The sequence below is a fragment of the Caretta caretta genome, chromosome 4 (genome assembly GCF_965140235.1).
Source record: "Caretta caretta isolate rCarCar2 chromosome 4, rCarCar1.hap1, whole genome shotgun sequence".
Lineage (NCBI taxonomy): Eukaryota > Metazoa > Chordata > Testudines > Cheloniidae > Caretta > Caretta caretta.
In genome coordinates this window covers 24417749-24444734 of record NC_134209.1, presented here as the reverse complement: position 1 = coordinate 24444734, position 26986 = coordinate 24417749, and the positions used below count along the sequence as shown (strand labels likewise).

The 26986-nt window shown below is 44.9% G+C and overlaps 1 protein-coding gene across 5 annotated transcripts in view; it reads right to left on the bottom strand.

Moving 5' to 3' along the window:
• The window catches only part of SEPTIN11 (septin 11), an 88960-nt gene that overhangs the window by 19206 nt on the left and 42768 nt on the right, over positions 1-26986 (bottom strand). For all 5 annotated transcript variants that reach the window (XM_075127460.1, XM_048848782.2, XM_075127459.1 and 2 more), the window contains exons 2-5: positions 14791-14905; positions 7830-8025; positions 3800-3986; positions 1500-1661 (exon numbers count right to left, since the gene is read on the bottom strand). In XM_075127460.1, the coding sequence (XP_074983561.1) occupies positions 1500-1661; positions 3800-3986; positions 7830-7996 (516 nt within the window). In that variant the 5' untranslated portion in view covers positions 7997-8025; positions 14791-14905. The remainder of the gene's footprint in view (positions 1-1499; positions 1662-3799; positions 3987-7829; positions 8026-14790; positions 14906-26986) is intronic.

Genomic DNA, 26986 nt, shown 5'->3' with positions numbered 1-26986 from the left:
GCGAGCCACCCGAGTACCTACCCAGGGGTGTGGGCTCATACATCCTTGGCCAGCTAGCCCGAGCGGCTGCCTGTGCTCCCCCTGAGCTCGTGCATGTTGCTCTACCCTGTGCTGGGATGCTTGCTGCCAGCTGCAGAGCAGACATAGCCTCAGGTCACGTCTCTGTGCAACCACATGACCAGAGCTCCAGGATGGACCCTCAGAGGACAACTCACAGTTTAGTGCTGGCACCACAGACAGCAGGGACAGCCTGCTGTTTAAGGCACTGCCTGGGTTCAGCTTGTGCCTCTGGGAAGGCAGCTAGACACAACATGGTCCTTCATGTTTGTGAGGTGCTGTTAAGACAGCAGCAGGCACCAGAGAGATTCCCAAGAAACAAACTTCAATATATATTTTTTAAAAATACAACAAAATAGAAATAGTTTTCTTGCACTAAGTGTGGCGAGAAATATACTCTCCTCTCAACCAAGCACAGCTAATGTGATTCTAGGTGGCCCAAGTCGTAACCATGAGCTATGTTGTTAGAATGGCAAAAATGGCTGATCTCCTCAATTCAATGGTTCGAATGACCAAAAACGAGAACAAATAAAATCTGTGTTCCAAGCAGCCAGTCAGCCCGGGACTTCACCTGGGGAAGAGCAGTGGGGGAGTGTTGAACCTTTGCTTTCACTAAAGAGAACAAAGAATAACTGGGTTCAAAAAAGAACTAGATAAATTCATGGGGGGTAGGTCCATCAATGGCTATTAGCCAAGATAGGCAGGGATGCAACCCCCGGCTCCAGGTGTCCCTACCCTTGGACAGCCGGAAGCTCTGGACTGGATAGATGGATCACTATATGCAGTACAGCTCCTAGCACAATGGGGCCCTGATCTTGGTTGGGGACCTCTATGTGCTACTGTAATACAGTTAGAGGCAAAGGGCTTAGATTCCTCCTCTGCTTTTTCAAACAAGCCTCCCGGGGTGCAATTCATCTCTCCCTGCGTAACCCTTGTGTAAAGACCTGCCTACACTAGCTTTATTTCCCTAAAATCTCTCTTATTGCTACCACTGGTGCAGTTTGTGCTAGCAGTCCCCACCACTTTAACCACCGCACTACCCAGAACTGCTCCACACGGGACCAGAGCACCAGCTGCCTGATTCTAGCCCTCCCCCAGAAACTGAATCAAAGGAAGGTGAAGTGGATCACCCAGCAACAAGCAATGAGTGGGAATAGGAGGCCTTGCTCCAAGTCCTCTGCCCTGATCACTCTGCCCTCCGGGGATATGAATATTTAGTAAGGGGGAAAGCACATGGGAAAGGACACGCTCAGCAGAGAAGAAATATTTTCAAGCCCAAGCCCACCCCGTTTTATTAAGTCCTGCTGACCAGAGCGGAGGGGGGGCTTCCATCAAACTCTATTTATTGGCTCATGTTTGAGTTTCAGTTGGAAAAGCAAAAGGATGCAGCATCCCCCTGCCCTGGGGGTGGGGATGGATGGGTTCAGAAAAACAATACTTACACTCATTGTAGCATTTATCTCAGCCACTGTCTCTTCATCTGTGGGGAACTGATAGATCTGGACACCATTGCTGACCAGCTCACTCATGATTTTACTCTTGAATTTATGCAACTCGTTTTTTGCAATCGTATCAGCTTTGGCTATTATAGGGATAATGTTAACCTGCGAGGCAAAGAGAGCGCTGTCATTTTACTTTGCCAATGGCCTCATAAAGGACACCTCCCTCAATATATTCAACCAGAAGAGGACAAAGAACATGGCACATAAAAACAGTGATGCAATACAAACTTTCTACTAGAACAGAAATTGCCAGTCCATCCACTGCATTTGATATTTTTGGGGGGGTGGTGAAGCAAGCAACGTTGGCTGAGACAGGATTGCGCCAATCGCTTTTCATGTGTAGAGAAGGGCTCCATTAAAAGTCAAATGCAATTTGGCAACATGTTATTTCCTCTTCTGTAGCAGTTGTTTACTTTTCTAACTAGGGCGGAGAGGAAATGCTGTCAGACAGACTATCCAAACAGTTCCAAAGGAAATTACCATCTAGGCACTCATCCTCTTCAGAGGTGTAGCATGCTTAACTACTCTAGAGCTCACCTTCAGAAAACAGCCTAGAGATTTATCCTTGAGCACCTCTACAGCCTAGTATTAAAAGGAAATGTTCATATAAGATGAACAAAGTGTAGGGATTGGACAGAGATGAATTGTCCCTTTATTGCATTGGCCTGAAATGAGCAACCTTGTCCTCCCCCATTAAAGAAGCTTGCATCCCCCCTATACTGCTTAGGGGAATCGCACCAAATGTGGCAAACTTCAAGTACATACAGGAAGAAACTGGACGCAGAGCCAGATCCTCAGATGGAGCTACACTAATTTACATTGGCTGAGGACCATGGGGCGATAGGGATCAGGGAGCTTCATGCAGGCCACAGCTCTGCTGTGACAAATGAAGATCATCTGTGTATCCTTTCTTGGTCTCTCTCTCGCCCTAGATTGCTGGCTGTTGTAACTTGCTTATGGTCCCCAAGGGTCTGGCCTATCCAGCTCACCACAGCCATAGGTTAATGTAGCTCTTGCTCAACAGTGCCTTTTAAACCAACTCTGAAAAGACCAGACTGCGAGGTGTGATCTAGGGTTGATTAGTAGCCTTCCTTCATTTATTCTGCCCTGTGGCAATATAAAATGCTGCTACAGTAAGGAAGACGTTAATATGGACCTATATGGAGACATTTTAACTACAGTACTTGAAAATCCTCTTAAATTATATAGACTAATTCCTTTCTGAGGATGGCCCTGTAACAGCAACTAATCCCTGTCCAGGGAGAAGTTAAGACTAGTGCCAATTACAGGCAAATTCTCAGCAAATCTCTGCAACTACAGAACAAGACGACTCGAAGCTTTACCCACAACATCATCATCATCATCAGGCAACCTGTTACGAATTCTTCATGGCTCTTGGGCTCCAGAGTCACTCAATAGACGTGGAACGTTCTACGCATATGAAATGAAGAGCTCCAGCTGCCCGCTTTACTGTCCTGCACGTATTTCAAACCAGAATGCAAGCAGCTGACCATGTCACAGTGCTGGTGGGCAGAGGGCATTTAAGTATTTAGGAATACCAGCTTCCTTTCAAGGGGCTTGGGTTTTCAGCTAACTTTTCTCTGCTAAAAGATGCTCTTGAACATGAAACATTTGAACAGGAGCTTCTCTTTACCCATCTGAGGGCTAAATCAGCGCTCCACCCACTGCTAGATCCACTGGCTATATCATCAGTAAGGATAGTTTTGCCTGCAGTGCAGAATTGCTGATCAACTATATCAAACAGTGTTTGGCTGTGGTGGGGGCATTTGCAGCAAAGCACAGAGGAGTTTTGACCCCCAAATGCCATAAATGTGGCTCTATTGGTATGAAACGAGGGCCATCCTTGTGAGCACACACTACAGTTTCATTTGCAGCAGCCTGTTTCAGGATTGCTGCTCATTTGGGGCTGGTGTGGAGTAAAGTGGGTGATGTTATCATTCTAACTGGACATGGTGGACCAGTTTGGATGAAAAAGAACCCAGATTTTTGCCCAAATCCCAGTTAATGGGGAGAGCCTTTGAAAATTCATTAGTGCTAACCTGCTCTTGCTGTCGAGAAATCTGATAAGCTCTTTTAAGCCTTCTCTGCACTCCTATCCATTCACAGCTGCTAGAGAGAATGGGTATTTTCCTTCCACCTTCTGCTAGATCCTTGGCACGGTCACCAAATTAAGTGGCAGCAGGAGAGAATCACAGGGGCATGACATGGGTAGTGCATACCTTACTGTCGAGCTTCTTCATGGTGACTAGGTCAAGAGACTTCAGTGAGTGTCCCGTAGGTGCGATGAAATATAGGCAGGCGTGAATCCTTGTGTCATGGTAATTAAACAGGGAACGCTTGATCTTCAGTTCCTCCTGCAGATAGGCTTCAAACTGAGTGTCGATATATTCAACTATGGGCTTATAGCTGAAAATTTGGAAGGAACAGTTCTTTTCAGATCAGGGCATTCGCTATTGGTAAGTTACAGTCTAACTGGCAGACACGCATGACGTCTCATTGCCTTTTTTGGGGGTGGGGGCATGTCTAATTTTAAGACACTGCCATCGACCACCTTCATGTTCACCATGAGATTTTCTACTTCTGGAGCCAAGCCCCGTCCCCAGCCCATACGCCTTTCTGAATGACCATGTGTTTTATCTTAGACCAGAAGAAAACGCATCATACAAGATTTCAGCAATGGTGGATGGAAGAGAGCCTAGGCTTTCAAATCACGGAGGCCACAACAGCCTCGACACACACTACAGCACAAACCATTTGCTTGTCTGTATCATCAAGAGCGACCAGATACGTGTGATGCAAAAAAAATACCAGCTGTTCCAAACTCCGGGCTGTTATTTTAAAGGGAAGAGAGACTTACCTGGGATAACCAGTTCTCAGGAGTTTAGATTGCAGAGCAAAGCTGCTAATTTTTTTTTTTTTTGACAGCTTTACTGGAGATGCGATCTGATTCATTAATTGACTCAGCCTTCAGAGAAGGGTGTCATGGTCCCAGCTCTGTAGTTCGTGCCGTTCAAACTGTTTGTTGCTGAGCGCTAGCCACCATCCGCCGAAAGCTGAGCTTAATGCAAGCCTGTTGCCGATAGGTTTCTAAGTTGGGGATTGATCCTTTGAGGTTCTGAGCACCCCTAGTTCCCAATAAAGCCAACAAAAGTTGGTAACCCACAGCATATGCAGGGTCAGGCCCTCGAACAGCAGGCATTCATTGGATTCCCCCTCTCCACCCACAACACAGTGCATGCTAAGAGAGCAATTGTCCAAATTCTTATCCCCTGGTTAGAAAACTTTAAATGAAGTCAACTAAACAATCTTTCCTGCAGCTAATGTGCACTCAGTCCGTTGGACACAGTGTCCAAATCCAAATCCCGAGCTGCTGTAAATCTGCGACTTCAACAGAATGAGGCCAGTTTACACCAGCTGAGATTCTGGGCCTCATTTGCCAGACCCCAGCAAAAATAATGCCTCAGCCTATTTTCCCACCCTCCCCCTACCCTGGTTGGCTCCCTCCTGGGCTTTAAAAGCTGTGGCTCATTAGCAGGTCCCCTGTTCGAACCCACTGACATTCATTCACAGGAAATACAGCTTCAAAATCCCAGCTTTATATTCACATTTTAGAGCTCCTTCGAGACTGAAATTAGAGTCAGCTATTTAGAAGACACTGCCCAGATTAAACAAAGGACAAGGGTCTGCTCCATTTAATGTTCTGCTGTTTAACCTGCCCCGGGGCCAGAGAGCAATGCAAGGAGTGGGTATTAGTTCTGTTAAGTGGAGTTACATTGAAATTCTGCTGCTTTCCTGCCATCTCCTCATCCCACTGCACTCTTGGGCACAAGAAAAAACACTCAGAGAAGCGACAGGAGCATAAAGCCATGAGATGTTCCCAACACTTCAGGTCTCACAGCAGCCTCATGGTGATAAGAGCGGACAGGATGAAGATGAGCCCGTTAGGGGTCACAGGTGGAGGAGCTGAGAACATTCCCTGTGCAGGTAGCCAGAAATGCATCCAGTATCTGAATCCAGAGCAGGGAACCAAGTCCGGCTCCAGACTGCAGGGCAGCTATTTGAAGGCTGTATGCAGCAGCGCATGATTGGGTGTGTGATCCACCACATTCCTCCCTGGTTTAGCTCTTGGGAGTGTAGATTGGTGCAGAATACGGCCCAGATCTAACAACCACCTGTGCAGGGCGCACGGTGGTCAGCACTGTTAACCACATGGCTTACAAAACAGCGGTCAAACACCTCACTGTGAGTGCTCAGAACACAGTCCTCCCTCCAGTCTCCAACCCCTGAGTAACACTGTCTGATCTGACACAGAGGATCCAAGGAGGCCTCAGACAATAGTGTATTGTAGAAGAGGCTGTGGCCATCTGCTTGGGGCCTGTCGTTGTCTGAAATTAGAGAAGATGCTGTACAAAAGGGTCACCAAAATGGTCTGGAAAGCCCTAGTCTGGTAGCCCCGTTGCTGCAGTCACAGGTGACAAGTCTCGGACTGTTCTGCGGCAGAGTTGGAATAATGGCTTTCCTGTGCCCGTCACGCTGTGGCTGCCTCTCTAAAGGAGCTCTGGAGAGTGAAGTCTGAGGGACTCCAATAACAATACTGCCTGCTCTTGCTGTCTGTTGAATGAATCAAACACAAAGTGACCCAGCAGTAACAAGCTGCCATGTTCCCATGCTGAACACCTGCTCCTTCTCTGACTTGCCTTCCTTCTAGCTTGAGAGCATATGGCATCGCTCAAAGCACAGAGCTGCTTACGGTCAACACACACTTCACTTTTCATTTCTCCTTTGCGGGAAGGCACACGGTGCGTTAGTTAAAAGCTGCTGCAGAGCAGGAAGAGCGAAGCTTGGATAGTTCACAACACACACAGCATTTTGGTGCAATCGCAGCCAATGGGGATGCTTTTTAAAACAGCAATGGCTGTCCAAAAACAAGAACAACCAACCAATGCCATGAATCTCGAGAAGTTTTCCATCAAGGGATAGAAATATTAAGACAAGCCCAACAATCTTAAAATACTGACTGGGATTAGGCGATCCCAGGGGAAGGCAGACGTGTTGTTTAAGTGTAAGAATGTCTATTCGGACAGCGCAGTTGGGCAGCCTAGAAATATTAAACAACAGTCTACATAGTATGTTGGAACGTACATGCAGAATGTTTACTTCTAGTCTGAAATGGGAAAATCTGCATCCAGACTAAAACCCATCCACATCCCAACATCACCTTAAGAACAAGGTGATCAGTGAGTTCTCTCTTGCTGAGGTCTGGAGGAATGAACGCCGAGTCAGGAATGCCTAAATTCTAGTCCCAACTTTGTCACGGATTTGAATGACCTTTCCGCAAGTCACTTCACTCACCATATCAGGTTCCCATTCATCAAAGAGTGATAGTATCTACCTGCTTTACACGTGTTGATTCCCTAGTTGATGACGAAACAGTGCTTTCAGCATGCAAAGCATTATCTAATTAAGTAATATTATTTAATACAAATTAAAAACCTACACAATTTAATAAGCTCATCTGTCAAACCAACAGTTTTCAGAAGCAACTTGACTTTTGCTTGGCATAATAAATCTCCACAATCCACTGCATTATTATTCTGCATTATTATTTCTATTATAGCAGTGCCTAGAGGCCCCCAATCAAAATCAGGGCTTCATTACACTTGGCACTACACGTGCACATAAGAAGATACAGTCTCCACTTTGAAGAGCTTACATTCTAAATAGACAAGACTGACAAAGGATGGGAGGAGAAAAAAGCTTAGGGTAGGTCTACACAGCAACTAGACACCCAGGGCTGGCCTGTGCCAGCTGACTTGGGCTCACGGGGCTGTTTCTTTGCTCCCACCTTGTAGGGTCCCAGAGCCCAGGCTCCAGCCTGAGCATAGAAGTCTACAAAGCAATTAAACAGCCCCACAGCCTGAGCCTGAGTCAGCTGGTAGGGGCTAGCTGTAGGTTTTTCTTTGCTGTGTAGCCATACCCAGAGAGAGCTGACGGGACCTATGCATGGTCACACAGCAGGTCAGGGAATAGAACCAAGGTCTCCCAAGTCCCAGTCCAGTGTTCTATCTGCTGGACTATACGGTTTCCTTAATCAGAGTGCCACTAAACCCAACTGCTACAACAGCACCAGGTTTGATGCTGCAGTCCTTGAGGACATTGGATACTGAATATTCCTGTAGTACGTTCAAGCCCTTCCAGCCTGAGGAGGAATCAATGCAAGACCCCCTTCCTATGCAAAAGGGACTTTACCTGTCATCTTTATTAATCTGATCTCCAAATCCAACTGTGTCAACAATGGTCAGCTTCAGACGGACGTTGCTCTCCTGGAGTTCATAGCTTCTTGCTTTCAACCTCACACCGGGCTCATTGTGGGTGGCTGGGTCACTTTCAAACTTTGTGTTAAACAGAGTGTCCATTAAGGTTGACTTGCCAATGCCGGTTTCACCTAAGCAGGCAGAAAATGGGTTAGAGCTAGAGACCACTTCGCCCCCCTACCATTCTGTCCAAAGCTCTCTTTAGAGCAGAGAGAGAGAGAGACATTGTTACTTCTGTCGCACCAAAAACACAGTGGATGGTTCTCAGACAGTGAGATAAGCTCTTCAGGCCTAGATGCCTTATAAGATGGCAGACATCTTGGTCAGCCACCGGGTTTTGAACTGGGGACTTTCAGAGTTCTGCAACAGCTTGAGCTGGGGTTGTAACAGACTCATTTCCCCTGCAGATCAGGCAGTGAGGGGGATCTGTAAGACATGCTCATCATTGGACTACCTACATCTTCTGATCAAAGGAAACTCAGCCCAAGTGAGCGCCCCAATCCACTATGTGATGGCTGCCAGTTTGGCAGACACCAGGTACCTCTAGAGCTATACGCATGAATTTCTACCGCTTCAGCCACGTTCTGTGGCTGAGAGCTGTAACTGACTCCCATTCTGTATGGATCGGGTCCAGAGGGGAGCACCACACACACACACACACACCCCGCCTACCTATCAACCCCTGGGTTACATTTACAGTTATAGACGATGTATAGACAACAGATGGGATACCGCAAATACATAAGTAACCGGCACAATTATGTTTCATCATTTTTAGGAGGAGCAAAGGGTTAATAAATATACTTTCCTGACAACAATTTTGTTAACACCCCTCTTGGGGAGGGGGTGAATTAGGCTTTATAGGTCTCCTGGACTAGGTCTTCTTAGAGAAGAGATTGGAAGTGTTGTGGGCTGGGTAGGAAGCTGAAATGTGCAGCACTGGTCAACAGACCAGGTGAGTTTTCTAGATGGGGGAAAACAAGAGTTGCCTTCCGCTGAAGGAGCGGGAATCAGCCATTGCTGGAAGCAGGTTATTAGACTTGTTAGACCCAAGATGTAAATATGGCAAATCCTACATTCCTAAGTACACTTTTCCTTCGTGTTTTCTTCTGCCATTGCTGATTATTTTCACACTAGACTGATTGTTTATGTAATATCCTCTCTACAAACTCATGAAGAAGTTAATTCTTTGCCCAGACACTCCTCACACACTGTTTATAGGACATGTGCGTCCCAAATACTCCTAACTTGTACATAACCCTGGTACAGTATTCAGAATGCTGTCTCGAGAAATAACCATGCTCAAATTCCCTCTTATTATGAGCTAGACACTAATCTTAACAGCATTTTTCTTACAAAGAAACAAAGCAAAGGGACCCTCCAAACTCAGATTTATAGACTTTTACATTTTTTAAAAATTCCAATGGAAGCTGTTGCATTAGTCAAACATACAGTAAATTCAATTCTCCTGCAGTATTTTTCAAACTAAATCACTGTAGAATCAAATAATGAAAAAAATCAATAAAAATTAGATGACTTGATTTTCACAGTCTCAGCTGAGAGAAAGGCAAAAAAGTAAAGAATCCAAATGTGTGGCATAAATATTGACTTTTAAAATTCTTTCAATTTTATTAATTTGAGATGTAATTAGTAACACAGGTAAATGAATGTTTAAAACAGGATTAAGTGGAAGGATCTGTTCAAATGTACAAGCTCCAAGACTTTATCATCATTCCACACAAGATAGTAAATGGAGGGAGGTGTATATCGCTGGTCTAGGTCCTGTTGTGGCAATCAAATCAAAGTAGGCAAACCCCCGCATCCATGTAGATCCCCACAGAAATCAGTAATTATATTGTTTGAAGTCAATGGGACTCTGCATAGGTTCAAGGTCTGGATTTAGATCTAACTGCAGGATTGAGGCCTTAATGAGGAAGCCAGGATATAGATACATAGAAATGCAAGTTATTTCTTAAAGGCAACTTAAAAGGCAAAGGATTATAAATATTAAAAATCAGGTTTGTGCAGTTTTAGCTAATTTATGGTTAGGCCTGGCAGAATTCAATGTTTTGTATATAATAATTTTGATGGATAATAGAAATGTTTATTTAAGCATCGTTTTCCATCTATTTTAATTTTTACAGTTCTCCAAAGTTATGGGAGGGGGGCGGACAACAATTATTTAACGACAGCAAACGTTAAGATTCAAAAAATTAAAAAGTTTTGCACCTATTAAACACACAAATTGCCTACACTGCATGTCAAAATATACAAAGTAAATAGCCTTAAATCAAACTAAGTTCTGAAGCAGCATTTCTCTTACTTTGCCTATCTGTAAATATCAGTGGTTATCCATGGAAATATTTTTTGACCAGTTTGTGTACAGTGAAATTGACTTTCACCAGTAAAAATCTAATTCTTCCAAGCCTGATGTGTACAGAAGGATGGGAAGGTTGGGGTTTTTTTGTTTGTTTGTTTTTTGTTCTTGAAACTGCTTTTCTACTTGCTTTTTAAACTTAAAGGGGACAAGAATAGCAAAACTTGGTCTTCTTTAGTTTTGCTGGAGGGCTTCAAAGTCTGCTCATTGTAAGCACTAACACATTGGTAAAGAATCAGCACTCCCTTCCATTAAAGAATTCCTTTAACCAAAATGTTAGTCATGGAAGTTAACAGTAAGTAGGTATTGACAAAACAAAACTAAAAACAAACCACAGAAACCAAGAATTTAAAAGAGTGACTACCAATCTCTTTTCTCAAACGCTCAACTTGCATTCTTGTGACCTCATCATTGCACTGGTTATCACAGAGCATTCCAGGGCAGACTAGACATGAATTTCTAATGTAAAAACACAAGCAGGAAAGGGAGAAAAATTGTTAAAAGCAAAACCATTTTAAATATATTAAACAAGCAAAAAGGGAATCTATGGGCCCAATTTGTTTTCAAGTCACCACTAAGATACCTTGAGGGAAGGCAGTACTGAGGAATGGTGTCTTTCTGAAAGTAAAGGTGGTAATGTGAGAGACCTCCTTGTAAGAGGCCAGCAGCAAAGAGTAACCCGTCTGCGATGGCTGTTTCCATTTAATAACCAAAGATGATCAGCCTATTTTTAAGTAAGGACCGGTTTATTCGCCAGGGTCCACTCCGTTCACATATAGTAATACAGTGTCCCCTTTAAATAACAAAAGATCACTGTCTCTATTTGGCATGGACTATGGAAAGAAAGATTGGGTTCCATGAGAACAGCATGCGTTGAACCGACACTGCGTCACAGGGGGGGCGTCCAGACTACAATCACTGACTGTGACTGCAGCTGCGGCCAACATACCTGAACCAGATTTCATCTGGCTGGCTCGGGTACTGGAGCAGTGATGCCACGAGCGTGTGGGCTAACCCCACATGTAATTACCCAGCGACCCAGACGGGTCTGTACAGCCTGCACTGAGCCATGCCATAGCTTCACAGCTCTGGGTGCCGAGCGAGCTAGATTAAAGCTAGCTTGGATTTGCTGGCTCCGGTGGCAATCACCACCAGCTGTTGCAGGCTAGACATACCCAGGGTCTCTGCCCATTCAGCGCTAGCACTAGACAGCCCACATTCCAGCAACCTGCCCAACGCTAACATTCAAGAGCCCACTCTCAAAGCAGCTGATCCTTCCCTTCTCACTGTGCTCTAAGGAAGGGTCCCAAATTGCAGAGCTGCTCCAGGTCAGAATCACACCACCCAGCTGAACCCAGACTTGTACACCTTTGGTTTCATTCCATCCCTCACAGGGCTGGTTTGGCATGCTCAGCTTTCTAGCGGAACCGTTTTCTCCTAGCCGTAATCCTTCCACCAAGGGAGCCTAAGATATCTATACCTATTCATTATTGTTTTCTCATTGGAACAATACCACAGCTCCTGCTTTTCTTGCATTGATTCACACGCCACATGAATAAGTCTTGATGCTTGCAAACATATACAGGCAAGGAATGAAACATTGGTTTGGGGCCTAAAACTAACAATATTTAAACGTGGATCAGTGTCCAAAAGCCCACTCCTAGCCTGTGGGATCAATGATCATCTTAAGGGGCCAGTAACCATGGAGGCTAGAAATGCTGGGATTTACAGATTTTCAAGGCGCTCCTATCCTGGAAAGTTGCACGATATACAGGGAGCCTTAAAATCATGTCATTCTCATAGCCATCTGGCTTTCCCTTTTGCTTCACTTCCCGCCTGGTTTTAGCTGCCAGTCTCTCAAACTGTTACAGCTGGAAAGCAATACTTTCTCCAAACCAAGAGCAGCTTGAATCCCAGCTCGCAAAGCTCAAAGCAATAAGGCTTTTAAAAATATGTATCTATATCATAGCCACAGACCAGCTCAATGTGGTCCCCATGAGGAATGCACTGTGCATGGAATTACTATTATTAAACAGTTCTACTGTAAATCACTAGAGCAGTGTTTGATGGCGAGCTGCTAAAGCAAACATAGCCATCATTGCATACTGTTCTCTGTGGCTCAAGACATGCTACATTTAGAAGCGTTACGTCACCATGCAGGAGCCAATTGTGTGCTTTCCCTCAAAGAGATGCCAGGTTTTTTTCTCCTTCCTTTGGACAATAGCAGCAACGTGTGTGTGAAATTTCTATTTGGAGCTTAACAAAAGTTGACCGGCACACTTTGAAAAAGAAAAAACGTGGAGCAAATTGCCACGTTAATGAAGACAAATTGAGTCACGCTAGGCTAGGAATGTTTACCGCAGGAGGAAAAAAAGCAACCAATTTATGCCATTTTGATCATCCAACTGCTTGCTAATCGGGAAGCTCCCTGCTGAATTTTAAACAGCTTCATGCTGCTAAGAGATGGTCAGTCGCTCTGGTCATATTTCTCCATGCTCATTCTCCTGTCTAGCTCCTGAACACCTAATGCTGCGAGTGCAGTCTAGTCTGGTTCGCCAGATGTGGATTCAGATAGCTGAAACTGCACTGTGGACAATATTCTAAACATGACATGAAAATCCAGTCAAAGCATTTTAAAAAAAAATAAACCTCAAGTCCTTAATCAGAAAAAAAGAGAAAACATTTTGCTTCAACACATGAGCAATGGAAATAGTTTCTGGAACGTTCTGCCAAGCTAAGTGTTTTGTTTGCACACAGAAGTGCATTCAATGTTTGAGCAATTTTAGATGATATCTTGAAGACAACCAAGATGTTAAAACTGTTTTGACACATGGTTCCCCGAGTTTGAGCCATGTACTTTTTTTTTTTATTTGGTATAGCTTGAAAGTACTAATCACTGGAGGACGGGTGGGGGATGGGAGGGGGAAGAGGCAAGGTTGTTTTCCAACCCACAGATGTGTGTCTCCCCGAGACAATAGGATTTGGGATTTCAGCTCTGAATAATTGGGAGAAACAAAGTAACTAAGGCAAGTGAACAGATGCTGTACCTGCAGTACCCCGATTAAATATGATATAAATGAGGTGGTAGGCCTGATTCTCATTCACACCCACCTTAAGGCCCCCCGGCATTGTCAGAGCGAGGGAAGCAGTGGGGGCAAAAGACCTATCTGGCTTCAAGATTAAACTTGATAAGTTTATGGAGGAGATCGTATGATGGGATAACATGATTTGGGCAATTAATTGATCTTGACTATTAGTGGTAAATAGGCCCAATGGCCTGTGATGGGATGTTAGATGGGGTGGGATCTGAGTTACTACAGAGAATTCTTTCCTGGGTGTATGGCTGGTGAGTCTTGCCCACATGCTCAGGGTTTAGCTGATCACCACACTTGGGGTCAGGAAGGAATTTTCCTCCAGGGCAGATTAGCAGAAGCCCTGGGGGTTTTTCGCCTTCCCCTGCAGCGTGAGGCACGGGTCACTTGCTGGAGGATTCTCTGCACCTTAACGTCTTTAAACCACAATTTGAGGACTTCAATAGCTCAGACATAGGTGAGAGGTTTATTGCAGGAGTGGGTGGGGGAGATTCTGTGGCCTGCGTTGTGCAGGTGGTCAGACTAGATGATCATAATGGTCCCTTCTAACCTTAGAGTCTATAATAGGGCCTTATTATAACACAGAATCAGGCCCAAGCCCACCCTGTTCCAACACAGGCACATGAGAAATCTCTTGGCCTTACTCTCAAACGTAACGTGACTCATATATTAAAATGTTGACAGAAGCAGGCCTGAAGTCTGTACGTACAGCCTACGGTCAACCTCACCCCCGGGGGAGGGGGAAAAGCAATTTATATCATCATTTAAAAAAAAACAAACTTGTTTAAAATGAAATCTGGGTTTAATACAAAATATATTAAGGCCCAAACATATTCCCTCTTCAAATTCCAAAAATAAACGCGTGCTTTCATTAAATTCCAGTTATCTTAATATACCTTGACACAAATCATGAGCAAAAAGTTAATCATCTAGTGAATAAGCAATATATAGCACTCACCATTTTCTAACATACTAAAATGTACAAGAAAGAATCAGTGAATATTAAAGCTATATGTTGCTGAAATAAATGTATATAGTGATAGCATGCCCTCCTAGGTAAGGAAAAGACGTACCAACACTAGTGTAAAGGCTCTATTTAGTTGTAAATCAACTTGTTTTAATGATTATGTCAACCAATGAGAATGCACCTTTCCTTAGAAAATAACTGAAGCACAAATGGAAAAGTTGATTAAAATCAAGGCTTTCCACTTAGTGATTTAAATCAGTCCCTCCCTGGGTCCTGATACTTTTATAATGCTCACCCTATTGGTTTATATCTTATCCATGTTATTGAATGGAAGGGTTTTTTTGTTTTTATTTATTCACAAACATACCCACCCACCCCTCTTTGTTTAAATTAATAATTTTCTTGTCACATGATGTCTTGATGTGAAAAGCCATTTTCTCAGCAGTGCAGCATCACTTACCAACACAAAGAATGTTGAAGCAGAACCCTTGAGAGGTTGATTTGTTGACCAGCTGATCTGGAAGACTGTCAAAGCCCACATGACCAGAGAGGGACAGGTTTCGAAGCTCGTCATTCTGAAAATCCCAAACAGAAATATTTGTAACAAAGATGTAGAACAACAACGTATGCAGGTGAAAGATATAGGAGTACCCGCCACTCTCAAAGGAGAGGAGAATAATCTCTCACTGGGACCCATTTTAGTCAAGGTGGTTGAGGGCAGGAGGGAAGGAATAGACAGAGTAGATTCTCAACCACTTATTCTGGATCATTTTCCTCCCCAACCCTCAATGTCTTCCTTGTGTGTGATCTATCCAACTCTCCTGGGGGGGTAGCTATCTACAATGCCCCCAAACCACAGGAAGTAGGTAGTTCCGTGCCAGTGACTGGCAGATCAGCAAGCATTAGCAAATTGCAGAGGATGAAACTGAAGTTCTGTGCCCCAGTTTCCACCATTCCTGTAGCCATAGAAGAAAAAAGTTAGGAAGCGACATACACAGTCAGACAACTAGGTACTGCAGGACTTCACTCAAGAGTAGTAATGATGTGACCACACCCGACCACGCTTCAATTTTAGCTGTGATCAGACAAGCCCCCACTACGGTGCACCTGGCGAGACAGATTCTCTGCCTTGCTTTGTTACCATTGGGCCGCTCCGGTGGTGCAGAGGCGATGGAAGCTGGTTACCTCTCCCTTGTTGAGGATTTCCCGTCTGGTGCAGAACGATAGGCAGCTTCTCCACCACTGCCCCTGCAACCCTTCAATAGGGGATGTGTTGGGCTGAGAAGGGGCTGTGGCTGGATCATGCTGACATCTGGCTAGCCCCAGCTGGCCCCTTGGGATTTTGACTTCACTTATTTAAATCAGGACTCCCGACATTGGAGAACCCAGCTCGCTATTCCGTTACATTTGTCATGGAAAAAGGAACTTCCCAGAACTCTACTAATCAGCACAGCAACATAGCAGAAAGGGGACACTTTGTGCTTCAGTGCTGACTATTGTTTTACGACAGCAGCAGGGCATTGTTCGCATTGTTCAGATAATGCTGCTAAAGCCAGCTAAACCCCTGGCTTTGAAAGGCTTTGGATGCCGCGTTCTGACAAGGACCATGTGCGCGCTGCTCTATGGGTGGTTTGGTTTACACATAACATCGTCGTAAGGTGAGAAAGCAGGGCAATCATCCCTTGGCTTTTTAACGTGATGCACAATTTCCCGTACAGAGTACATCTCATATTCCATAGCCTTGAAGGAACAGTACAGTCACCCGAATCAGATGCATTCTAGTCCTCATTCAGGGTCACTTTAAGCACCTGGGAAGGTTTAACCAGTAGTTCCCTCCCCATCCATTTGCCTCTGCTGACTTGGTCGGGCACCCTGAACTGAAAGACACACCAACAGATATTTCCATGGGGTTTATTGTACCAGCAAAGACCTCGCAGGATGAAGAGTTGGAGCAAGTCCAATGTTCTATTTAGAGAGTTTTCCACAACAGCTGTGTAATAACTTACATTTTAGTCTAGAAAAAAGCAGCCACACTAGTTAGCTCTTCTGCCAAATCACATCGACACAAATACCTTGAAAACAGATTACAGAACTCCATGAAACAGAAAAAGAGGTCATTCCCTGCAGCTTGTGTTGGGTGCCCCAGACTTCGGACCTTTAAATGTTTTCCAACGCCAGACATTTGCACAGGAGCTACTCAATGTATGTTGTATGTTTGCAACTAAATTATAATCCTGTATAGCCTGGGCCTGATCCAAAACCCACTGAACTCAGTGGGAGTCTTTCCCTTGACTCCAACTGGGTTTGGATCAAGTCCTTAGAGAAATGGTGTTTAATCTAGTTCTTAGGGATCATCCTTGTTTGCTGCTTTGTGTTCTGTTCTCCTATTTGCCAGTGATTTGCTGCGCAACAAGGGGCAAGTCATTGACCTTTCCCGTGCCCATTTCCCATCCAGAAAAACAGCAGCCCTATTGCTCAGGGTCTGTGAGACCAGGGCCTCGTCTACACTTCCAAGGGTTTGCTGGCACAGATATACTGGCGGAGGTATACCGGCAAACCCTGTTACCATATACTTGAAAGGGTTTCCCAGTGAAACTTAAGCCAGTTTTCTGAAGAGAGTAAGGTCTTGTCTACACTTAACTCACACCCTGACCAACGCAGTTAAACGGACTTAATTTTCTAGTGTAAACCAGGCCCAAGATTTACCAGCAAAAGGACTTTTTTGCCAGTATTACTGTATTTGCCAGCACAGATACATCCACTGGGGATGGAGAGAGAGAAAGTCACTCCCTTGACTGATGTAGCTATGCCAGCAAACCTGCTACACGCAGGCCAGGTCTAAGGGTGGGTTTTTCAAAGGAGCTCAGCACTGACCTACTCCCACTGAAGCAAGGGGGAGTTTTACCATTGACGCCAATAGGAGCAGAGTTAGGTGAAGGCTGAGTGCTTCTGAAAACCCTTCCCTTAATGTTTATGGAGAGCTGCGGGGGAAAGCACTATAGATGTAAAAACTGTCATTTCCATTAGAAGCCTGGTATCTAGGGGCTCTCTTGGCCATCCCCAAATTAGGTTGACACATGGTACACACAGGCAATGACTGCCTTTTCTTTCTTTGCATGCTGACGGGCTTTAGGCCCCCTCCCCCCGCAACCCAAATACCAGAATGCAGGTATCTGTCAATCACCCTTCACTCTAGTACCTCAGCAGCAGAGAATCATTAATGCCTTTTATCCTCACCACACCCCTGTCCTCTGGACATCTCCCGTTAGGAGGTGCACTTCGGGGGTAACTACTGGCAGGAATGTCCCTATCAGCGAAAGAGCAGGGAAAATCAGCATCAGGGCATGGACACAGGGCCTCCACACTCAATTCTGACCTCATGTAGATCCCAAGAGCTAGATGCGTCTTCAAGTGCTAGATCTGGACGCTGACCCCCTGCCTTCTTCTGTGGATAGCCAAGTACACTGACAACCTGAAGGAAGAATCCCTAAGACATTCAATTAACTGCAGGTCACAGGAATCTCCTACCGATACTTATGCAAGTATAATTCAAAGCGGGACTGGAGCCCTGAGCATTTACCGGAACACGAATGGGGTGACTAACATTCTGTGGATGCTAGACATTTTTTAAGTGTCCATTGAATTAAGTATTTAATGAAGCAGTGGAAGCTAAGGCCTGACCCACCAAGAAAGGTGGGTGTTAAGTACTCCTCAAGAACAGGCCCGTAGCTCTTTCAGTGGAGTATTTTAGGAAAGTGATAGTTTGTTTGTAAATGAGTTATTCAGCAGATCCAGGAGATAAGAATTTCATAACAGAATCATGCTGCACAACTGGTTTATTCTACTGCAAATTGTATGTGTGTGCTGGAAATGGCAATTATCTACCAAAAAGAGTTATCTATCACCAGAGTTGAACGCCATAGTAATCCAAACATTTGTCATAACTCATGCTACATCTTAGCCTGGAGGAAGCCCAAGGCAGAGCCAGCCTGGAACACACTAGAACCTTCAGGTCGTACTGCAGGGCTGGGCCAAGATCCCAGAGCCACTGCCTCCCTGCAACAGCAAGGAGAGGACAAAGCCAATCAGCGGCCACTCTTTGCAGCTGGTGCTCTCCGCAGGGCCAGCCAATTCTACTCAACAGCATGGGAGACCTACATTAAAAATCTCCGCTTTTCTGTGCATTAGATGCCAACGGGGTCACTGGTCTGCAGAGTCTGAACCCCTCCTGGACAAACGGGACCATACCGCATGGAAACACGACCGATTCTGCTGTGCACCGGGAATCCTACAGGGGGCTGGTCTGTGCAATGAGACATTAGTTGCCATTTATATTTGGGAAAAGCCAACGACAACAGCAATTAGTCTTGCAGGGGTGGAGAAAAGAGAAAGGGAGGAGTAAATACTGGCCCGATGTCTAATGCTGAAGCTATGCATTAAGCTTAAACAAAGAAGAAGCTGGATCTATTTTCCTCTCTATATTGGGCCAGACTGTTCCTGTGTGCTTTAAATGGGACAGGATAGAGGCGAAGGGGGAAGACGCATAGACCTGAGAGCAGGGTGAGGGTACAGTCTGGGCCAATGCCATTCATTATAGTGAAAGAGGTTGGGAAGGTGGGAGGGGGAGGGGAAGGGGAAGAGCCTTGAAATGGTTTTGTGGTCCTTTTTCAGGCACTTTACCACTTCAATTCTGGCACTGGGTAGCCACTGAGCCTGATCCTCAGCTAGGTAAATCAGCACAGGTTGCCAATGGAGCTACAACAGCTTACACCAGCTGAGGATCTGGCTCTGAACGTTAAACCCCAGGGTGGTCCCTTGTGTTTGCATGTGGCTCCCCCTATCAGTATCCAGTAGTCCCAATTACTGACCCTTAGGAATCCCAGGTACACAGGCAGGCAGCTTTGGATTATTAGTACAGACCAATATCAGCAGAGAAGGGAATGATTACTCCAGTGTGAAGACAAACTCCACCCCAAAGCCAGGCCAGGGAAGAGCTGCTCCCTGCAGAATGATCCAGACCAACAGCATGAGATCTGTCTTGGGGCCGAAAACCACGTCTGGAATTACTCTCCCCACTTTTCCTGCTATTTAGAAACCAAACCAAGCTGCATTAACTGGAGCGAATACACTGAAACTACACAACTGTGCTTTAGTCACTGGCCCTTGCCTCCACTCAGAAGAAGGGGCTGGGGTAGGCAAAAACTGCTGAAAAACTCCTCTAGCACAAAACAGTTTATGGCCGCAGATTTTATCTGGAGCCTGGAAAGGAAGCCACTGCAGTGGAGCAGTAAGTGTGACTATTTCAGTACATAATTATAAGACTGGGAGGATGATTCACTCATTCAGTGGGGTGCGGCACAAATATTTTAAACACAAAGATGCCAACTCAGATGGCCTCACTTATCTTGTAATTAGCTGTCGTGATGTGTGCCACACTGGAGTCAGTAGGCTAGATTCTGCTCTCAGGTACACTTATGTAAAACCTGTTCAAGGAACATAGGAAAGACTCCTGCCTTTGGGAGGGAAAACTGTCAATGTGACCTATTGTGATAGGTTTTTCCATCTAGAAAGAAATCCCGGCATTCTGATCCCCGTTATCCTGGTGTAAACATGTTTTCTCTGTTAAAGTTCCTGGAGTTAGTCAAGTTTAATGCTGGTGCGACTCGGATCAAAATCTGGATCATTCTTTTTTCTTATGTAACGAGAGTCTTTCAAAGGGTGAAAAGACATCACTGAACCACTGCAGTGCAGGGGTTTGTTCCTAGATGGAAAGGCCCCTCTCTCCCGGTGCAGGATTCTCCCCTACATCAGATGCACCAGTACTTCATCCAAGCCAAGGAATGCGTCTTCCCACCATTTCCATTAGGTGATATAGAGATCTCAGCACAAGGAAACTTCTTGAGTTTCAGCCTAAGTTTTCCCTTTCATCACCACCACAGCAAATCCCAAAGCGACATGACCTCTTTGCAAATCATGCGCCACCCAGATCCATCCCTGGCAAGATGCTGAAGGTAGTCTGGATGCACGTTCAGTTTTTTCCTTGCTCAACATCATCGCTAGTATTACCTCCCCACCCTGATTCAAAACAATGCCTCTAACATCACTAATGCTGATGACTCAGAGGAGTATGACGACCTGGAATTAAGGGATGGTCCTATTACTACACAGCCATTTGCAAAAGTTATTCTCATTCTTATGGCACGAGGCTAAGGGAATGGCATCTACCTGGCTCCTTCCCCAAGTGTATCATTAGGTCAAATCCTCAGCTGGTCTAAATCAATGGAGCTCCTCTGATTTCAGTAGTTACACCAGCTTACACAAGCTGAAGTTCTCACCTCTAACATCTAGAAAATCTCATGTGTTGTAGGCTTTTTAAGTCATCTGAAGAGCAGGTAAAGGGGATTTTCATTTTTAGACTGGTCCTTCCTGTAGGTTTGGGACAGAGTCACTGCTTAAACATTCTATTGTTCGCCATCTTGAGTTGTTTTTGTGTAAGCTTTTCCCTCCCATATGGGGTATACATTTGTATGATGCAATTTGTAGGCCATTATTTTGTCTTATCCATTAACAGTTGTAGAGGAGAGTGAGAGAGATACATAAATATTGAGACAAAATTCAAAATGCTTAATATTATTGGGAAGGTGGAATGTGATGTAGCTACAATGGATGACAGCTAGAAACTTTGATGAGTGATGATCTTCCTGGCTTCGGTACTGTAACTTTCAGTGTTTCTTTTGGCAGGCTGAAGCTAAGTGGGGCAGACACACACAAACCTTCAGAGGCTGTAAGACATTCAATCTAACCAGGGAAGAAAGCAAGGCTCCATTCTATATAGCACTTAAACTAAAACCAAATGAAAAGTTGTGTTTGTAACAACTAGGAGAACAACATGGTGACTTGCCTGGTGGGTGCAAAGGTTGAAGACCTCTTGAGACTTATGTGCAGTGCTGGAGAGAAGCTGGTGTTTATGGTACAAATAGGTAACAATGGACATAGGGAAAGGAAGGAGAGAGGTCCCGGAGGCCAAATTGAGGATGCTAAGTCCAGGACCTGCATGGTAGCATTCTCTGAAATGCTTTCAGTTACACACACAGAGCCAGTTAGAGAGGCAGAACTGCAGGGTGTCAGTGAGTGGATGACTGCATGGAAACTATTTAAAAACACCGTAATAGAGGCTCAAATTAAACGTATATCCCAAATTTTAAAAAAGTGAGAGAACCATATTTTAATATATATATATTATATAGCCATGACTAACCAGCAGAACAAAAGAGGAGGTTAGAGGCAAAAAGGCATCCTTTAAAAATTGGAAGACAATAGAAAAGAGCATACACTCTGGCAAGTCAAGTGTAGAAGTATAATTAGGCAGGTCAAAAAAAGAATTTGAAGGGCAACTAGCCAAAGACAAAAAAAAGTTTGCTGTTAATTTTTGTAAGTACATCAACAGAAGCAGGAAGTCTGCCAAACAATCAGGGGGCCACTGGATGATGATCGAGGTACTAAAGGAGCACTCAGAGAAGATCAGGCTGTTGCAGAGAAGCTCAATTAATTCTTCGCATCGGTCTTCACTGCACAGGAGGTGAGGGAGATTCCCACACCTGAGCCATTATTTTTGGGTGACAAATCTGAGGAACTGTCCCAGACTGAGATGTTGGTAGAGGAGGTTTGGGAACAAATTGATAAATTTAACAGTACCACCAGGACAAGATGGTATTCACCCAAGAGTTCTGAAGGAACTCAAATATGAAATTACAGAACTAACTGTAATATCAGCCTCTGTACCAGATGACTGGAGGGTAGCTAATATAATATCTATTTTTAAAAGAGGCTCCAGAGGCGATCCCGGCAATTACAGGCCACTAAGCCTAACTTCAGTACTAGGCAAAATGGTTGAAACTATAGTAAAGAACAGAAAGAGAAGGAGTACTTGTGGCACCTTAGAGACTAACCAATTTATTTGAGCATAAACTTTCGTGAGCTACAGCTCACTTCATCGGATCCGATAAGCTGTAGCTCACGAAAGCTTATGCTCAAATAAATTGGTTAGTCTCTAAGGTGCCACAAGTACTCCTTTTCTTTTTACGAATACAGACTAACACGGCTGTTACTCTGAAATCAGTAAAGAACAGAAGTATCAGATGCACAGATAATCACGATACATTAGGGAAAAGTCAACACGACTTTTGTAAAGGGAGATCATGCCTCACCAATCTATCAGAATTTTTTGAGGGAATGAACAAGGATGTGGACAAGGGTGATCCAGCTGATCTAGTGTAATAGGACTTTCAGGGCACATCTACACTGCAATTAAAAACCCACACCTGACCCCTAACAGCTGATTTGAGCTCTCAGGGCTTGGGCTGCAGGGCTGTTTAACTGCAGTGTAGATGTTCATGCTTGGGCTGCATCCTGGGCTCGAGGACCACGCAAGATGTCCCAGAGCTCGGCTGCAGTCTGAGCAGGAACATCTACACTGCAGTTAAACAGCCCCGCAGTCCAAGCCCTGCTGGGCAACTGGGCAACAAAATGGCAAATGAAATTCAAGGTTGATAAATGCAAAGTAATGAACATTGGAAAACATAATCCCAACTATACATATAAAGTGATGGGATCCAAATTAGCTGTTACCACTCAAGAAAGATCTTGGAATCATCGTGAATAGTTCTCTGAAAACATCCCCTCCACGTGCAGCGACAGTCAAAAAAGCGAACAGAATGTTAGGAACCATTAGGTAAAAATGAGATAATAAAACAGAAAATATCAAAATGCCACTGTATCAATCCATGGTGCTCCCCCACCTTGAATACTGAGTACCGTCCTGGTCGCCAATCTCAAAAAAGCTGTAGTAGAAGTGGAAAAGTTATAGAGAAGGGCAACAGAAATGATCTGGAGTATGGAACAACTTAGAATCATAGAATAAGGGATAGCTCAGTGGTTTGAGCATTGGCCTGCTAAACCCAGGGTTGTGAGTTCAATCCTCGAGGGGGCCATTTAGGGATCTAGGGCAAAAATTGGGGATTGGTCCTGCTTTGAGCAGGGGGTTGGACTAGATGACCTCCTGAGGTCCCTTCCAACCCTAATAGTCTATGATTCTATGAATAATAGGGTTGGAAAAGACCTCAGGAGGTCATGTAGTCCAACTCCCTGCTCAAAGCAGGACCAATCCCCAACAAAGCCAGGGCTTTGTCAAGGACTTCTACAAAAAGCAGAGATTAAAAAGACTGAGTTTGTGCAGTTTAGAGTAGAGATGACTAAGGGGGGGGGGGGGAATATGCTAGAGGTCAATGACATTCATGATGTAGAAAAAGTGTTATGTACCCCTTAACATAACACAAGAACCAAGGGTCACCCAATGAAATGAATAGGCAGCAGGTTTAAGAACAAACAGAAGGAAGTATTTTTTCACAAAACGCAGTCAACGTGTGGATCTCCTTACCAGTGGACACCATGAAGACCAAAAATATAAATTGGGTTCAAAAAAAGAATTCGATACGTTCCTGGACGGTAGGTCCATCAATGGCTATTAGCCATGATGGTCAGGGATGCAACCCCATGCTCAGGGTGTCTCTCTAAACCTCCGACTGCCAGAAGCTGGGACTGGACAACAAGGGATGGATTACTTGATAATTGTCTCATTCTGTTCATTCCCTCTGAAACATCTGGTACTGGCCACTGTTAGAAGGCAGGATACTGGGCTAAGTGGACCACTGGTCTGACCCAGCATGGCCGTTCTTATGTTCTTAAGTTTATGGTCTCTGTTCCCGTCACAACCTTTCAATTTCAAGATCCCATGTGTTCAATTTACAAGTAAAAAGTCAGGGCAGTGTCTGTGACTGCTAGCCCTGAAAACTCAACCAGGGTTCTTCTCTTATACATCAAGCATAACATCGATTCCGCAGATCAAACAATACCCTCAGTGACCTCTCGTTGTTGCCAAGGGGCTTGCATGGGTAAAATTCATTGGAACTTAGTAAAACTGTTTGGTTGCTGAGATGAGTGAAGGAAGGGGCCCTAGTTCACTCCCTCTGAGCCGCGCTGGCTCTCCGGGGCTAACAGGAATAAAAAGCAATACAAACTTATTTTCCCGATTACAGCAGGTATGATTCTCCATGCAGACGGGGAAAAAAAGTCTGACCTGAGGATTGAGAAGGTGGCATTTTTTCTCATCACTTCATTGAATAAGGTAACGAGGAAGAACTTATTTTAGCAGAGAATATTGTTCTCTTCCCACATGCAGTGGAGCCCTGCCTCCAATGTGCGGCTGAATCCGAGGCCCTGTGGATAATTTATAGATTCATAGAGATGAAGGCCAGAAGGGACCATTAGATCATCCAGTCTGACCTCCTGTCTATGACAGGGCAATAATTGCATTAGTTACCCCTGTTCTGAGCCCAATGACTTGTGTCTGACTAAGCCTGCTGCTGCCCCTTTTCCATCCGAGCGGCGAGTCAAATTTCAGGACCAGGGGAAGTAGATGGAGTCTGCTGTTTTCTTTGATGCGGTTTATTTATTTACAGAGAATGTAGAATGCCCTGGGTCTCTGAATGCAGAGAGAATCAGATAGCAGGAAACAGCTTCTTTTGCTCACAGCACCAAAAGCCTTCTTTTCAGCCTGCACCCCTGACCCAAAAACCTCTTCTCAGGCTTCTTCCAGAGTCAGCCACCATTTTCAGAGGCTCCTTCAGGCTGTCTCTCTCTCCCATGTGTGTTCTCTTCCCCCCGCGCCGCACACCCCTTCCAACACCCACGCCGGTTCACTATACCCAGTCGAACCCTCCACCCCATCGCTCTCTCATTTCTGGGCAGAATCTATTAGGCTCTCTTTTAGGTGTGGCCCCTTACAACTGCCTTAAATGGGGGACTCATTCACTTATCGGTTTGACTGAGATTTCACATGCCTTTTAAGAGTTAAAAAAAGACAAATGAGCTGCAAATTCAAGGGGAGGGGAAAACTGCCAGCACGTAAAATACTGAGATAAACCACAAATACGAAGCCACACATTTTAGGAGTAACTTCAAAAATATTCTTAGGCTTTTATCAGTGTCAACATTTCAAGCAGGCTACATTTTTGCATGACTGGAAGCACATTTCCCAAATTCTGATGTGACTTAGGATGCTGGATCCAAAGCTGGGAACCTTGCACAGGCAGAAAGTGCATTGGAGGTGTCTGGAGAGAGAGCTGTGGGAACAGAGGCGAGGAATAGAGGGTGAAATCCACCACCACCTGTCACCCAGCACTTGGGTCAAGTGGGAATGCTCCAGAACACTGCTCTGGCACTTTTGGGGCAAGCTGGGACAGTACTTACATCCTGGCACTCTTTATTTGTTTTTGTTTTTTTTAAGGACTGGAGCACTGCTCTCATCCGCCACTACATAAAACCAGAGTACTCAGGGACTATACACGTGGAGTGTGGAGGAATCCACAACCATCCCAACACAGGGACAGTTAGCCAGGCTGCTGTGCATGTTTGGAATAGGACCCACAGATGATCCCCACTGGTTCCCAATGCAGACTTAAGTGATGCTGAAAGCCTTGCACCATGAGGGTATTCCATACAAGAGAACCCATGCATAATACTATGGAGAAAACATCCAATAGACTACTATTCCTTCTTTCTAGAAACTCTCAGTTCTCCAACTTGGGCTTAAATCCACCCATGCCATCTGAAAAACTAATCAGTTATGCATTCATTAACAATGACAAGAAAAGCATCTTCATTAAGGATTTGGAGTCAACATCTCATAAAGACTAATGGCGGCTGAGAAGTTTGTGCTGCTAAGAGCTGTTGCAGGCTGTCTGCAGACTCATGCAGACATCTCTGCATGGTTACACTTGCTTTCTGTTTGGAAGGTTCTCTGTGAAACCAGGAGGGCTACAAACACCATTTAAAAAAAAAAAGAAAAAACTTAACATTCTGCAGTTTGGGATTATGCCACATGGGCCATACAGACGTACGAAGCAGGTATACCAGCCAGACATTCAGCATCTCCGCCCTATGACAATCCCATGCAGCGATTTGCTATAAACAGGTCTTTTCCCTCTAGAACTTCTGTGGCCATCTCCTGTCTTTGCCAAGACAGTGCTCATCAGTTGTACACCCCCCAGCTGGCCCATGCTGCTGCTGCCGCCCTACAAGCATGTAACAATAGGGTGAGCCTCCCCTGGGGACAGCCCCACTACCGCTTTCTAAGCTGAAAGGGAGGAAAGAGGTCTCAGCCACCTTAGTGAGAATTAAGGCTCCCAAACAGGAGGATTGCAAAATATTAAGCTACGGTTGGCTCCATCTCAACACAGCCGCTGAGCCCTCGGGGGATGGGAGACATTTCTCCTTGAATATAGTTACTGTTTCCTCTGTTTATCCTGGAGCACTTGGACAGTAAAAATTTGTTATTTTGTGGAAGAGAGGCAGGAAGGGAGCTGGCCGATAGCCAGACCCGAGCACACACAGTGTATAGTTAGATAGTGTGACCAACAAGAGCCGTGGGGACGAAGAGACAAAACTGGTCTCGGCTGCAGACAGAATTGCTCACCAATTCCATCAGCTTAAACTGGAGCAGCCTTTGGCCCTAGGAGGCTGCAAACAGGCAAAACAAGCAACTCTGCTGCAGAGATGTTACTCTTCGAATAATTCCACAAACGGGTCATTTCAGAGAC